This window comes from Stylophora pistillata, chromosome 1, assembly GCF_964205215.1.
Source record: "Stylophora pistillata chromosome 1, jaStyPist1.2, whole genome shotgun sequence".
Taxonomy (NCBI): Eukaryota; Metazoa; Cnidaria; class Anthozoa; order Scleractinia; family Pocilloporidae; genus Stylophora; species Stylophora pistillata.
This window is the reverse complement of record NC_142519.1, coordinates 30,594,589-30,610,905: the sequence shown is the minus strand read 5'-3', so window position 1 is coordinate 30,610,905 and position 16,317 is coordinate 30,594,589. Positions and strand designations below refer to the sequence as shown.

General features: G+C 36.6%; 4 protein-coding genes across 9 annotated transcripts in view; 2 read left to right on the top strand and 2 right to left on the bottom strand.

The window, feature by feature from the left end:
* The window catches only part of LOC111331773 (putative leucine-rich repeat-containing protein DDB_G0281931), an 81,393-nt gene that overhangs the window by 41,429 nt on the left and 23,647 nt on the right, over nt 1-16,317 (bottom strand). The window lies entirely within an intron of this gene.
* Nucleotides 2,801-16,079, bottom strand: LOC148742070 (uncharacterized). 2 transcript variants are annotated; one of them, XM_088747722.1, is made up of 6 exons: nt 15,946-16,076; nt 12,518-12,630; nt 8,786-8,834; nt 6,867-6,932; nt 4,253-4,367; nt 2,801-3,361 (listed from the first exon to the last, which is right to left on the bottom strand). In XM_088747722.1, the coding sequence occupies exons 1-5, from the start codon at nt 15,963-15,965 to the stop codon at nt 4,289-4,291; spliced, it is 327 nt and encodes a 108-aa protein (XP_088603848.1). In that variant the 5' UTR covers nt 15,966-16,076; the 3' UTR covers nt 2,801-3,361; nt 4,253-4,288. The 2 variants fall into 2 exon arrangements, with proteins under 2 accessions (XP_088603848.1, XP_088603853.1); XM_088747727.1 differs by lacking the exon at nt 6,867-6,932 and having other exon boundaries at nt 15,946-16,079.
* On the top strand, nt 4,389-9,297 carry LOC148742072 (uncharacterized). 2 transcript variants are annotated; one of them, XM_088747714.1, is made up of 10 exons: nt 4,394-4,621; nt 5,089-5,124; nt 5,408-5,464; nt 6,055-6,173; nt 6,553-6,635; nt 7,127-7,209; nt 7,653-7,739; nt 8,287-8,374; nt 8,680-8,759; nt 9,160-9,297. In XM_088747714.1, exons 1-9 carry the CDS (start codon nt 4,561-4,563, stop codon nt 8,711-8,713), a joined length of 648 nt encoding a protein of 215 aa, XP_088603840.1. In that variant the 5' UTR covers nt 4,394-4,560; the 3' UTR covers nt 8,714-8,759; nt 9,160-9,297. The 2 variants fall into 2 exon arrangements, with proteins under 2 accessions (XP_088603843.1, XP_088603840.1); XM_088747717.1 differs by lacking the exons at nt 8,287-8,374; nt 8,680-8,759; nt 9,160-9,297 and adding an exon at nt 8,063-8,258 and having other exon boundaries at nt 4,389-4,621.
* LOC148742071 (uncharacterized) lies at nt 9,018-13,352 on the top strand. Of its 4 annotated transcripts, none has more exons than XM_088747704.1 (7): nt 9,018-9,306; nt 9,439-9,564; nt 9,980-10,015; nt 10,468-10,531; nt 11,024-11,055; nt 12,427-12,469; nt 12,919-13,352. In XM_088747704.1, the coding sequence occupies exons 1-7, from the start codon at nt 9,142-9,144 to the stop codon at nt 13,158-13,160; spliced, it is 708 nt and encodes a 235-aa protein (XP_088603830.1). In that variant the 5' UTR covers nt 9,018-9,141; the 3' UTR covers nt 13,161-13,352. The 4 variants fall into 4 exon arrangements, with proteins under 4 accessions (XP_088603830.1, XP_088603824.1, XP_088603820.1 ...); XM_088747698.1 differs by having other exon boundaries at nt 12,916-13,352; XM_088747694.1 differs by having other exon boundaries at nt 11,009-11,055.

Below are 16,317 nucleotides of genomic sequence, written 5' to 3'. Positions count from 1 at the left end.
GAAGACTGACCTTATATTATCAGCATCTTTTTTTTGCTCGAGTCTCTAAGCACTAGCAGAATCCTTTCTTTTTGATTTAAAAGCTTGCCGCTAAAGCGCCTATTGTAATTGTTATCTTTTCAAAGCAGCATATTTTAATTAAAACCTTTATTATTACTTGTTGTGTTTGCAGACCTACGATTATAAAGACAATTCTTTTTCAATTCATTGTTTTAGTATTGTGTCCCCAGTGCCTTTTTAACTTAAACAATTGTTTTCAAAATTAGGTTTTCTCTGGCAGGGGTACACACCCAAGAAACAGAATCCGTGTGGGCCAATAGCACGTGATTGCCTTCAGTCGTACCTTGATGATAGGATGTGGTGGCAATGGCGAGGTCTAGATAATGTGATTGGTAATTTTTTGCCTGTTTTAGCCTCGCAATATAGTAACTACGTAATTTAGGTTAATTTAGTTTTTGAGGCCAGGAACAAGGCGATAAAGAGTACAGTGGAATTCCGATTTCTTAAACTTCTAATAAACATAAGAGCAAGTTAAATCAATCAAAGTCATCAAAGGCTGCGAAAAAATCGGACAAAGAATTCAGTGCAGTTCGTCTTGGGGTAAAGAAACCGCTTTCGGTAAAGTTATCAGGAGGCTCGAGAATTTGAAGGATCGGGGAATATACAAATGCCTCAGAAACTACTTTCAGAAAATTATTCTACCTAATAAATTATAATCACCAAACTCAAACTCCTTGAAATTTGTTGTGATAGCAGGCTAGCTCCTGAATCGCGAGTGTGTGATTAATTTTTTAATTTTCATATTTTTTTGTAACGCCTGTCTCATTGACTGGTCCTTAGCCTAGTATTTTATCAGCACTTTGAGTACTACTCAAGGGGTGGGAAGACGATGGCTATGCTATCACTGTTCTACCTGTTTTAAAACGACTTTGCAAAGCAAGGCAAAAACTGCAGAAATCACCAAAAACCACGTCGGACATACTAGGAGTGACTAAGTTTTGTCATTCTTATGTTTAACATGTTCGTATTTCGGAATACTTAGTGTTGTAAATCGACCATATTTCGTTCCCCATTCCTTATGACGCATTCAAATTCTCAACGGTTCCTCGAATAAATTAACACCGGGTCACACAACGGGTGACGTTTCCATGAAATAATAATACATTTCTCCTCTAGACGTGAGCTTTACTACTTTGGACGCCCATGTCCCAACTGTCTTCTTTTTCAAAACCCCTGCGGTTTCTTTTTGTTGCGCACTCCGGGAACACACTTAAACCCCTAACTAACGCAACTTCTAGAGTGGTTTGGAAAAGTTTCGAGTATTTTTATCGCTCATAACCTTTACTATATACAATAGTGATGTGATAGCGGAAATAGTGTTTTAGTATAACATCCCACTGGGGCCCCCCTCCCTTCCGACAATGAAGTTGATTGGTATCAGTTTTCTTATTCATTTTATTGAGCGATGGCTGGTTGATTTTTCCACCTCCCACCTTCTTCCTTTTCCAAACCACTGCCAGCGGTTTTTTCTTCTTTTGCGTAATCGAAATGTAAGGAATAAAGAGTTGTGCGAATAGACTTAAACCCCTAACTAACGCCACTTCTTGAGTGGTTCGGGAAGGCTCAAAACCTTTACTTTACCCAAAAGTGATGTGTGATAGCGGAAATAGTCTTTTGGTATATTACTCCACTGGGCCCCCCCAACAATGAAGTTGATTGGTTTCGGTTTTCTTACTCACGTGCCGGACTCGTGCTTTTAAGGCAGAACAAAAAAGGGCCTGTTCGTTTGGATTCCATCAATAAATCACTTGACTGAATTGACCAAGGATATTCGAACATGGGAGATTCAGGCGATTCAAGCTCTGGAAGCGATTGCGGGTCACCTCAGCCGATAGCAAAGTCAACGAGTAAAGTGTTCGTATGGCTGAAGGGAAAGGCGAAGTGTACACCGCGTGGAAATCCGTGGGTACTGCTGAATCGCGAGGGTAGAGTGAAAGACATTAAAATTGGAGGCAACTATTCGAGTGCACAGATAAAAGAGCTGGTCAAGGAAAATTTTGCTGGACTTGCGGCTGTTGACTTGGATAGGTAGGTTAAGTACCAAAGCACTTTATCCCGCATGCAGGTTGTTTGCATTGAATAGTGAATGTAAACTGAGAAGTGTGTGGTCACGTAAAACCCAGGTAGAGCAAAACAATTCAAATTTTAGCCACGCGACAAAGGATTCAAAATTTACCACTTATACTTTAGCTATTTGCTTCGGATCATTCATTAAAACCAAAGTATGAGCAGTGAACTTGCTACGAATGTAAGGCCTGCAATGGAGTTAAATGTGCACGTAATATATAAAAACAGCACCTTTTATAACACGTGTAAGGTTGGGCCGAAAGTTATCCTGATCCACCCCATTTAGAGTCATTTCACGCAACGTCATCAAAATTAAAAAAGAAAGGAATTATCAGTCGTTACTCGAAGACTTACATTTTAAACGGATTTTCAGTTTGATCAGAATACTTATCGCCCTAAACTACGCACAGATCTGAATCTTACCGAGACTGTTTCGATATTTAACTTTTTTTATCTCTTCTATTCTTGACTTTACCTGTGCAATGGTTACACAGTGAAAACAGGCAATTGGTAAAATTATTTAATTAAGGAAAGCAGGAATCTCTACTAGAATTTCCAGATTGACAGGAGGCTAATCATTGAGGCAGGGGGAGTGGGTAAAGGAGTAGAGGGGAATATGGACTGGAATAATACACGCCAAACAAGTCTAGAAACTTATCATTGATCATCTCTATTTAGATTTGCCCCATACTTTATTTACTATTTAGTGAATTGAAATGTTATTTCATATAGCCACTGTAAACTGTACGTAGTGTCGATGTTGAACTTTCCTTTCCATAGAATTCGTCTATACAAGTCTACGAGCCGTGGGAGCAAAATGGAAAAAGTTTACAGAGGCATACCAGACGCCAAGGAAATATTTAGAATTTATGGCAAGGGGAGTTCCAATTCCAGGCGCATATACATGGTTTTGCAACACCCGAGAAATGGAGGTTAGTGTAAACTTTAATAATCAATCAAGGGTTTGTGTCATTGCAGTCAGCACCAAAAGATCGCATTAAGTGCATACACATCTGTGTCATATGACCCATAAGTAAAGATAGTAAAAGCCAATTTTGGCAAAGCCACAAGATAACTGTGCTGCAAAGGCTGGTCTTTAGCAAATTTGCATGTTGACATGAATATAACTGTAGTGGAGTAAAATATATGGCTGCAGTACCCACAAATGCCTGTTAGAATTGCAATAACAGCGTTCTGGAAATAACAGCCTCCTTGAAGTGGAAATACATTTTCGCTGCAATTAAAAAGAAAATCACCAGTGGTCTTTGAAAGACAAAAGCAACAACATAACCCAATTAATCTGCTGAGAAATAAAAACTTTGATATATAAATTCTAATTTTTCAATATTTACCCTTTTAATGTTTATTACCACTGATTGGCCGACTGGCAATAAGGATCTTTGCCTCATAAAAATTTTCAATATTTGTTTGTCATAGATTTATCAATAAAAAACTAGTAATGCTCGCATCTTTCCACTATTTTAATGGTAATTCAAATGGCTGATTTAAATTCTTTGTTTTATTTTTCATCTCAGGATCTAACCCTAACCCTGAGTCCATACCAACACCAGGAGTTACCAATCCCAACCATCCTTCTCTCTCTCTTCAAATGAATCCCACTTCCAATGCTGCCTCCCTCCATTCTTCCACAAACCAATCACAAGCCTTCCTTCCTTCTGCTCAGCCCGATCCCAACCTACCCTCTACAAACCAACCACAACCCTCCCTCCCCTCTGCTCAGCCCAGTTCCAACCCAGCCTCTACAAACCAACAACAACCCTCCCTTCCCTCTGCTCAGCCCAGTTCCAACCCACTCTCTACAAACCAACAACAACCCTCCCTTCCCTCTGCTCAGCCCAGTTCCAACCCACCCTCTACAAACCAACAACCCTCCCTTCCCTCTGTTCAGCCCAATTCAAACCCACCCTCCACAAACCAATCCCATCCCTCCCATCACCCTGGGCAGCCCAATTCAGACCCACCATCCACCAACCAATTCCAGCCCTCCATTTTCCTAGCTCAGCCTAATTCTAACCCACCCTCCACAAACCAATCCCAAACCTCCCTTTCCTCTGCTCAGCTCAATTCCAACCCTTCCTCGCTTTCTCAACAATCAACCACTCACCCAAATCCCAGCTCATCTCAAACAAGTGTGACAAACTCAGTCATCCAGCCAGGGACTTCCAGTGATGAAGCAAGGGTGGCAAGTGGTGTTGTTAATCAAGTGGACTTGACATTGCCTACAAGTGAATGTAAGTGTTTGATTGATTTGCACACTAGTTATAAACTTAGTTAATGTTTTTTATTCAATCTTCCATTTGCATCTTGACTGGAAGCAGGTGACCCATCTGCCCGTATATGATTATGATGTGACACAATTCAAAATGGCGTTGTGTTGTTTTTTGAACAAATGGTGTTTCTGCTTTTGATGACATGGATACCAGTGACCTCGACAGGAGCTATTTAGCTAGTAACCCAGTAAATGTTGACTCAGGTAATACCATGGTGAATGATTAAAGAGCATCAAAATGCTGTTTTTTTTTTATTTTTCCTCTATAACCCCCCCCCCCCCCCCCCACCAAAATCATGATCTTTGGCTATTGCAGACCAAAAACCCAATCCAGATTGGAATATCTAATAGTTATCTCCGGGGTGGGTAAGGATATTTTCTGAAAAAAGCATGCACATTACACTAGAAATCAAGTTTAAAACTGCAGATAGTTTACATAGATGATTTCAAATTGTATCATGTAATACCATTTATAAGGCAAATTTACAGAGCACTATTAAAAGCCAGTGTTTTAAGTCTTAACACTGAGAAAGTGCCCTAAAAAAGTAAGCCAAGTCAGATTTACACATTAGGTATGATGTAAATCAACAATATTTATGTGGGACTGATCAAGAAATTAAATCAAAAAGGAGGAAATTTTTACACCATATATTTTTTTACATTTATTATAGCATGTCATTTAACTGGCACAGAACAGTGGGAAACAGGTATGTTTCTATAAAATGGATTAAAAAACAGATACACTTAAAAAAGCCAAAGTGGGATTAGCTTGAACATAATTTTATTTACTCAATAATTTAATTGAAAAACAAGAGAGATGAACAATTGGGTCTCCTGTTGATGAAGAATAGGATAATCTACAGTATTATGGTAGAGTACAGTGTGATATAGACGGATAGACTGACTGACTCGTGCAGTTTTGTAGCATGAAGTAATGCACAATAAGTAATGTTCTTGAAATTCATTCAATTTTGTGCCATTACATTTAAGCTGGGGTTGTAGAAGAGGATATGAGTTCCTTAGGAGTTCTGGATCTGAATACTCGAGGTATGTTGGAAATATTGTCAATAATTTAATAATATTTTCAATAATTTATGAGTTCCTTAGCAGTTCTGGATCTGAATAATCAAGGTATGTTGGAATTATTGTCAATAATTTAATGCAATTACATGCAGGGCTCTCCCTGGATGATGACATTAGATAAATTTCCACCAGTTACAAAACAATATTCATGCCAAAAGTAGCATTCGAACCTAAAATAGAAAGCTTAACCTTGCTTATACCCTATGTAGCTGTCTGATTCATATTTCAAACTACAGCAAGAGTTGGGGAATGGAAACAAAACAAAAAAAAAAAACAACAACCCTTAGAAGATTTTGGCACAGGTCCTTCATGGTGACAGTTCAATTGAACACCATTACTATTTGTATATAATAATATTGCATAAAACAAATAACAAAAGTGCTAGAAATCTGGAATTGGAGTCTAAAATATACTTGTTATTTCAAGAAGGAAAATGGAAGAAGAGTTTGAAAAAAACCCAACCCTTAGAAGATTTTGACACAGATGTCCTTAAAGGATGACAGTTCGATTGAATACCACTACTATTTGTAGACCACAATATAATAATTTTGCAGTGCAATGGTGTGTGGACAGACCATGGGATGTGCTTTACTGTGAACAAGTGCTGATGGAGGTAGCATCAGCCCATGAGGATATTCTCCTACCAATCTTTTTGAACTTGACATATGAGGAGGTTTGTGTTAAATAGCGATGTTATGTTTGCCCGGATGGCTTGCAATTTCCAAGGAAACTGTTGTAAATAAATACAGTTAGCATGCCTAGGTGTCAATGTGTTGAGTTAATGAGAAGTAAAATATATTAGCAGTCACATTTGAAATAAAAATAGCCTGTAAACTTTTGTGAAGCCACATTTGTCATATGTCAATTTCACTTGCTGAGGAACAGACCCATTTGGAAAAGTATACTATAGTTACTGTCTGTCAACTTTAATTTCTCTAGGTGACATATAGTCCTGATGCATGCATTGCAACAATGCACTGTGTTGCATCATAACACCAAAAGAAATAACATTAAATGTAGCTCTACTTTAATTTATAAATTTGTGTATCTAGATGTGTCACCAGGCCAGGTCTGACCAGAGAAGCATGGTTACAGTGATCCTACAAGAAGGTGACAACATACCTGATGTGATAAGGTGACTATCAATAGTTAATAAAAGGTTATTTTTATCTCTAAAAGCAGGCTGCACTCCGCAGAAACAGCTTCTGATTACACTAAGTCACAGTGACAAAATAAGTAGGTTAATATCATAGTTCATAATAGTTAGTTTTTCTTATTGAGAGACATATGCATGAACCGTGCCTTTAAACTTTTCTGTGTATATAACTTAAAAACACATGGAGACATCAAAAGTGACCATGCTTACCTGGTGCAATGTGTACCCACATGACAATTTTTTTGTACATAGAAGGTTACTCCAACTGACTGGTTTCTGTGTTTTCAAACATAAATTACATTATAATTTGAAATACAGACATCACACACAAACATCACTCACAAACATCACAAAGGGTATTCAAGATTCTTAATATCCACTGTATGATGCATGCATGCTATATTTCACATTAAGTAGTAATTAATTTTAATTAGTAATCAAATATGTTTATCTCTCTCTTAAATCATCAGGATTCTGAATATTCTACATGGAATCAATCATGGAAAGTTATACTTTTGGATAACTAAAGAAAAATCGAGATCTGGGAGAGAAGGTATTGAATTACTATCCGTGTTTTGGATGTTTACTGAGATACGAGACAAAAAGGTCAAAGTTAAAAAAGTTTCCTATGTCTTAATGGCTAAACATCAAGATTGTAATGTAATTCTCACACTTTACTAATATTTAAAAATGGATACATCTGAAGTACTGATATTGTGTACTGTAAAGAGTGTGTGCAAAGATATGTTTCTTCATTATTAAGGGATGTTGACATCTCCTGTTCCCTTCCAGGATGTACTTATAATAGGGTGTTTTACTTTCTGTAGTACTGAGCATATCAAAATATCCTGTTATCTTCTAGTCTATGTTGTGTTTCCTTATGCTATATTTAGTGCCCCATAACAACCTCTACGCACCAATAATAGATGCAAGAATGCCCATAATTGTCAATGTTCTCAAACTCTTCTTACCATTTTATGTTATTTTTTATGACAGTGAAAAGAAAATTTGGAAGTGCAGGGTCCGATTTACTCATAATGGCACCCACAACTTCTCAGCCTATCCTCATAGAGCGTTTTTGTGGTGAGCATTTTAAGAATGTAAATAGCCTCAAAATACAATTTGTTGAAAAGGTTGGTAAATGTTAATGAAGGGAATTTTGTATTGATAATAGTAATAAGCTTTTCTTGGCAAATAACGTTCAGTTTGGAATGTTTGAAAAGGATCCCATGCCTGCAAGTCAGTCTGTATTCATTCAATTTTAATGTCATCACTATGTGTGGGCACAAGTCAAAACAAACAATAAACACTACGAAGTTTGAGGAAAAACTCCCATTGCTTTAAAAGCGCTTCCCTTACCTTAAGTCTTATATTAATTTAAAGATAATGTACTCTTTAATTTTAAGGTTGACTTGCAGTCATGTACAATATCCCAAGCCATCATCAGGCACCAGTATACTACCTACATACCAGTTTGACCTTGCATAAATGTTGCCACTTTTTGGTAAATTGTTTTAATATGTCTTTTTGGCCCCTTTTTAAAAATTGAACATCATAGGTTAATATTGATCTGATTTGACTTAAAGATGGCTGGAAACAAAATTGTTGTATTTTGGATTCTTATAACAAGGAGACAACCTAAAATTGGCAACAAAGGAAGATGTGGTGGATGCAGTAAAAAGGGCAGCAGATGCTGTGGATGCATTCACAAGGGAATGGTAAGAGGTCTTTAATATTCGATAAGATAAAGGTAGAAATAATTATTTCCAGCTTGTTACCCATTGACAATCTTATGATCTTACAGAAAATTTTCATAAACTCATATAGCTCAAGTCTGATGTGTTATTCATACATCAGATACTAAGCTGTTTCAAACAATGTCTTGTTCGCAATTAACAAACATTAAAAAACCCTAGGTGTATGCAAATTATGTGGTTAATATGTTTTGATTATCCAGACAGATGCAGCAAATCAAAGTGAACACTGGTGAGATTCACCATAAGTTATTCATTGTTTCCAATAGGGAGAGGTTAGAGCAGGATCGTTCATTCACCTAAGAAGGAGCAGGAGAGTGCATTGCAAAAGGCAATAGAGGATGACAAGGTAAATAGCTTTTCCCAAATACTTACATAGCACAAATAATGCCAATATCAATTATGTCAATCGTGGCATGATTACCTGTTGGAAATAAACAAAAATAAAGAACACATTAGGAGAAAGTCAGGCAATGAAATGAGGATTATTTTTAGAAGGCTTCCTTTAAGACTTCAGGAGCCAAAACAAGCACCAGCCATCAAAGTATGGCCCAAGTTTCAGAGACATATCCCCAAACAGGAAAGGAAATGAGTGAAATGAAGTGATTCAACATAAATAATACTTGTTACCAAAAAAACTGCTATAATTACCACTTTCTCTTTTAAGACTTAGCAGCAGAAATTTCAAGATCTTTTTTCTACATTATCAATGAAATATTACTGAGGTTGTCATGTATTTATTCTGTAAGATTAAAGAATCAAGCAAGATAAGGAAAGCCCGACAAGCCAGAGTTACAGATGTCAGTCGGGAAGAAAAAAAAGAGAAAGTGAAAATCATCCTCCGCCACTCAAACGGCAAGGAAGAGCGCCAGTTCATCAAAGGTGCCTTCTTCCAGGTACATATAAACAATGATACAAATTATTAAACTGTAAATAGCACTTTGGTAAAATTATGTAGACATACAGTGATTGGCAGATAGCTTTTTATAAAAAGAAATCTAACCTTTTTTCCTGTTTAAATGATATAGGAAGTATATGACTGGGCAGGCTCCAACAATGCTCTCCCATTACACTTCTCTATCCAAAGAGGTAGGGAAGTGGTAAAACATGGAGACCTCTTGGAGAGACCAGAGGTGCTTCATATTCATGAGAGAGTAAGTAAATAATAATATTGCATAAAACAAATAACAACTACAGTACTAGAAATCTGGAGTTGGAGTCTAAAATATACTTGTGTTATTTCAAGAAGGCAAATGGAATGCGTTTGGTGAATTCAAATTTGTTCAAAATACCCTTTTAATCCTGATTTTTAGAGGTGGTGGAAAAAATATGGCAAATGATATGCTATCTCCTGGTATTTCTTAGCACACAAAATTAATCATTATGAGATACATAATACAAGTATGAATTTTGAGGGGATTTTTGCTTGCATATTCACCAATGTGCCTGCATGAGGTTTGAAAGTCACAGTTGTAAAGTGTTCAAACAGCTACCCTGGTAAATACTGTGGAATTTATGTATTAAACCTTATCTTTGATTCTGTTAACTTGTTTTTTTTTTTTAATCCAGGATGAGGCAGAGATTAAATCCCTTCTGGGATCAGAGGTTAGAAAAAAGTGAATACACATAGTAACAACTTATCTTTGAATGTATGATACAACACCACATATTAAGTAAAGTGTATGCTCGGACTGGTCAATTTGCTGCAAATTATCTGCCTATGAGTGTGTGACATGAAGCAAAATGGCACAAGTGATCAAAACAGAAAAAAAGAATGTGTATTATTGAAGAAGTAAACTGGAAAGCTCTTATCACCATAGCCAGTCTTTAGTATAAACCGTTTCTTTCTCCACACAGCCTAATTTTTCAGTTTGATTATTATTAAAAGACAAAATCATCTTTTTTGACTATTCATTTTGTATACCCAGGTTGAAAGTTTGGGTTATGACCTGAGTTTTATTCATAGAGTTAAGCATAAATTTTGAAATTGTTAATGGTAAGGAAATAAGAAATGTTAATTCTGGGTCACATGATGGCTTTCCTCATTTTGCCTGCAGGTGACATTCCAAGGAAATATTCCCGATTTGCAGTTGGAGGGTGACCCTTCATCCACAATACTAGGTGAGGAATACAAATATTATGTATTAAACTAGTAATTACCAAAAAATGAAAAAAAACAATGTAAAGAATAAAAATGAAGTACCTTCAAATGATACTGAACATGCATGAAAAGCAGACCCAGTCTTAGCAAAGGTAATGCAACCCAACAAGAAAATTACTGGTAATCTGCCTTGCTCAGTGATAATAAGCAGAAAATAAGGACAAACATTAGGACTACATGATGTTCCTAAAAACAGAGATAAAATCTTTCTTTAAAAAATTTCAGAAGAAATTGCCTTAATGCCAAAAATCAACACTGGTCATATGTTAAGTTATGTGTTGAGGGCTTATTAATTTCATATTTGTTACCTGATAAACAATGAGAGTCGCCACACAATTCTGTAATTTACTGGATAAATCATCATCACCTGTATTGCTTGAGCAATTATAGTAAAATATAGGTATATTAAATTGTGTATTTTTACATACTGAGACTAGTTCTCCTCCTGACAGATGAAGATTCGAACACAAGCAAAACAAATGAGGTAAGGGAAGTAGTGCACATTAAAATGTCACGTAAAATTATTGGTAGTATGCTACATTATGAAAACCCTACCATAACATATTGCATTGTATGTTCCATAGATCATTGACCAAAAAAAGTTGACTTAAACTTAAAAAACTCGCATGTCCCTTGGGACGAGGTTCTTTGTGGGCCGTGACACTTAGGCAGACTGACGGGTCCCTTGGGACAAGGTTCTTCGTTAGCCGCGACACTTGGGGCAGACTGAAAGGTCCCTTGGGACAAGGTTCTTCGTGAGCCGCGACACTTGGGGCAGACTGACAGGTCCCTTGGGACGAGGTTCTTCGTGAGCCGCGACACTTGGGGCAGACTGAAAGGTCCCTTGGGACGAGGTTCTTCGTGAGCCGCGACACTTGGGGCAGACTGACGGGTCCCTTGGGACGAGGTTCTTCGTGAGCCGCGACACTTGGGGCAGACTGAAAGGTCCCTTGGGACGAGGTTCTTCGTGAGCCGCGACACTTGGGGCAGACTGACGGGTCCCTTGGGACGAGGTTCTTCGTGAGCCGCGACACTTGGGGCAGACTGAAAGTTCCCTTGGGACGAGGTTCTTCGTGAGCCGCGACACTTGGGGCAGACTGACTGGTCCCTTGGGACGAGGTTCTCCGTGAGCCGCGACACTTGGGGCAGACTGAAAGTTCCCTTGGGACGAGGTTCTTCGTGAGCCGCGACACTTGGGGCAGACTTAAAGGTCCCTTGGGATGAGGTTCTTCGTGAGTCGCAACACGTGGGGCAGACTGACGGGTCCCTTGGGACAAGGTTCTTTGCGAGAAGCATTATTTTGTGCAGACTTACTTAATGATCTTCATGTGATCTAGTTCTCATTTTAACCAAAATAATTTAAGATATGTCAATATACATACAACTGAACAAAATGAACTGTCATGGCTTCCTCCTGCATAACACTAACATCAACACCTGACCAAATAATATTAACAACAGCAAGGTGGAACAACTGACAGTATCTATTATCACTATAGTTTTAAATAAGGGTCATGCTATAATGTAAACAACTTATCAACCTAAATAACTAAGTAAATAGAGATCATGTTAGTAACATCATTTTCCAAGTGTGTTTAGTAAAGGTATTGAATGCCCTATTTTAATTTGCCATTGAAATATGAGGTCATGTAATTAGATTAGTTCATGTACATTTCATTAGTACTATTTAATTTTATAATACTATATCTACGTTATAATAGTCATGGTTATAAAGGAAAGTAAGAGATTGAGGCAGTGGCATCTTGGTTTTTGCCATTGTCCCTTGTTGTTAAAAGTAAGTTACACGTGACTCTTGTGGATGGCATACTTCCCTTTACTTTTTATCTTGTTTCAGGAACCACTACCAGGTACATCTGGAATTATTTTTGCACAAGCAGGTGAGAAGCATATTATCTAATAAGTAAAATAACCAGTATTTTACCAACCAGTAAGGATACTGATTTTAATGTTGGTAAAAGTGGCCATCTCTGATGATAGTTGATCCACTGGCATCCTACTGCATTTTAGAGGATAACATGGCATAAGGATGTCATTAGAGCTACAAAAGAATTTAATCAGAAGGTTGAACAAAATGATTAGACTCTATTAGAAGATATTGAAAGAACATGGAAATGTATATTCTTGACCTGGAGACCATGGATTATGGAAATTTCCTACTGACCCTTTTAACTAAGGCCCCTACTTAACCTGGCAATCTATAAAGCATTTCCCTCCAAACTGGGACAATATAATTATCAGAGAAATATATGATTGAGAGTCAACAGCAAGAAAAAGAAAATTACTGGTCAGCCTACAATGTCTAAAATTATAACTTTTTCCCCAGAAGAAGGACAAGAAATAGAGGAAAGTTGTGTAGACATCAACAAGGAGGAGAAGAAAGTAGAAGAGAAAAAGGAGCAAAAGAAAGAAGAGGAAGTGAGGGAGCACACAGAAGAAGAGAAAAAGAGGGAACGTAAAGATGAAGAGGGGAACGAACATGTTAAACATGAAAGGAAAAGGAAAAAGAAGGACAGGAGAACAACCTCAAAAAGAAAAAAGCCAATGGTGGAAAATCACCCAGAATGTTAAAAGTTTAAAAAGACTTTAAAAGGACCCTTGTCAGCCACACCTTTATTTCTGTTTACCTGTGGATGTTTTCATATTTTATTTCATGTAGAGCAGATCCAAATATAAAAATGCACAATCAAACTGCTTAGGGTAATTTAAAAGACTTCCAGAAACACAACTTGGGACAATGCAATAAAATTTCACTTTCCCATACATTTCACATAATTATTTTCATGGTCATCAAAAATGGTAGAGGCTGGCTAGAGTCCTTCAAAATTTGTTCAATAGAGGCTGCTATAAAGCAACAAGTTAAAAATGTTCTTTGTTTTGATGATAAACAACAAGTGTAGAGCCCAAAACTTCAGTTCCTAATGTAAATATGGTTGGTGTTATAAGGAACTAAAAGTGTTCAGTTTAGAATTTAGTCAAAGTGGGTCATATGTATTGCATGACATTTTATATTGGGTCATTTGAAAAACAAATGGTCTGGGTCAAACTATGATCTTCAAACTTCCAAGAACTGACATCATTCAAACCATCACCAGTATGTCAGAGTCTTTATGCTTTTCAAGGTTTTAGTTGTTTATTGTGGTAAACAATTCATCATAAAGTGGAATCCTTATTTTAAAAAATTACAGACCAATCTTGAATATACGATGTCAAAAAACAGCAAAATATATTTTTCATTTCATGCTTTCTGACCCCAAGTAACTGATTCAACTTCAAATCATGTTTTCAGGTTCAACTGCCATTCTCTTTTGCTTGAAAAACACTAAGCTTTTGTCCTTGTTTCATAACAAAACATAAACACAAGAACAAAGACAACAAATGAAGCATCAAACGATCAGTAAATCAACATATGCAAAATGTCTAAGTAGGCTCATACTAAAATTGTACTCATACCCACGTAATCTGAAATGCTAGTCATCTTAATATTGTGCCCTCATCTAAGGATAGTAAGCACATTTTTTTTTTTTTTTTGGTTTTCTTTAATTATTGCCAGCTGCTTTGGAAGTACTTAATATATATGAGGTAACTTGCTTTTTGTTTGTTTCTTTGTTTTTTAGTCTGTTTTTACATCAGTAAGAGTCCACAACCATTTCATTTAGTGTCAGAATAGAATATTCCAAATAAATGAAACAAAAACATGAACTAGATCGAATACTGGAACTAGTTATGATTTGAATTTAATAGTTGATGTTGCACATGCAATATAGAAGACTTCTAAAAGAGTGCAAAAATTTAGGCTTCTATGAAACTATAAACCTTAACCACAACCATGTTTACTTTACTGAAAGGTGTGAAATTGGCTTCCTTGGGTGAGAGCACAGTGATTTAATATCTAGAGTAGGGACCCCTTGGCTTAATTCTTGCCTTGCACTGAAGAGTAGGCAAAGTTAAAATTACATTATACAGTACATACATATATATGTATATATAAAAAATTGTGGCAAGAAGTTAAAACTTGTTCATATTTTGAAGATGATCCATAAGCATGCAAACCAAAAAAATGTCCCTAGTTAGTCACACCTTTATTTTAATTTACCCGTGGATATTTTGATATTTTATTTCATGTAGAGCAGGTTCAACTTAAACAACAAACATGGCAGATTTGATGTTAAGTTTATTATTTACAATGGTAAAATCAACTTGTATTTATTAAATTAATAGGTATTAAAATATTCAATTCAGTTACTAATATCAAAAATGTCTTGCTTTTTTTTTTTTAGTCATGATCGCAGATAAGGATTAAGGTTTTTTTTTCAGTCAATAAAGTGCGCTAGGTCAGGCTATATGAAAATTAAGGTCAGCTCAACAAGCACTTGACTATTTTGTTAAAAGTGAACTGTTGCAGTTGTGTCATAGCTTTTACAGTTGATTAGTTTGGTGGATCTATTACAAAGTTAATATTTAACATTTTAGGAATCTTATTTGTTCTGAACTATCAAATTAATTCATAAGAATTAATTTCTTTTAACTTAATTGTCAAGTCCATGTTAATCTTACTAGTCAACATTTAATTTGGTTATATCAACTAAGTTGAAATTATAAATTAGCCACTGTACTGTAGAGAGTCAAAAAGCTGAAGTTTCAAGTATTGGCCCTTAACTCTGACAAAGGGTTAATGCTCAAAACGTCAGCTTTTTGAATCTTCAGGGTGGCCAGGTTACAATTTCATCTTAATTAATCTACCCCCACTGACACAGCACCACAGTTTCTTTAAAAACCTCCAACGTTCATTCATTTGTGAACATTTAGTCAATTTTGATTTAAAATAGATTCCTCTGCTATAAAAAATATCACAGTATGATTGTGTTTCACAAAATTATCTGAATAGAATGAGTGAAACACAAAATTGGATAACAAATTTAGCTTCAAAAAAATTATAGTATCCCACCACACTTTCACATGTTCCATGAAATGCTGCTGAGCTATTATGGTCTTGGAAAATGGACATAAGTATAGTTAACATTATTCTTCTTACCATTTGTTTGCAAGATGAGAAAATTTTGCTTTTGTTTTTTTCCATTCCCACTAATATGAATGTCAGCTGGTAGCTATGCATACGCGTGACTGTCTTGAATTCTGGTGCCGGAATGTTAGTTTTACTCATCCTCTACTCAGTCTTTTTTGTCCAAACCATTTTAACATTTCCTAAGAGTTATGTTCCTTTTTTGGCTAAAAATGACCAATTAAAATTGGAACGCGAAAATCTATCGAGCTTACGTAACCGAAAACTATGAAGCAGCAAGTAGGAACAAACACCCTCCGGTAAAACAATGTACCAGAAGAAACCAATGCTTACCTTAGGACCATTTCCTCCATCTCTTTAGCAGTGTAAAAATATTCTTTCTCCCTCTCGCGTTCTTTTTAAAATTTCAAAACAGTCCTGAGTTTGCGACGACAAGTTTGCTAGAACATGACCACTCTCACTCGCCCCAGGCTCCCTCCCGTATTTAGCCTCGATTAGAAAATCGAGGCACGATTGGAAAATCGAGGCTCGATTGGAAAATCGAGGCTCGATTGGATAATCGAGGCTCGATTGCAAAATCGAGGCTCGATTGCAAAATCGAGGCACGATTGCAAAATCGAGGCTCGATTGGATAATCGAGGCTCGTATGTCGAAGCTTGGCAAAACGAGGAATCGTGGTCGTTTTTGATCAGGGGCTTTTGGGCT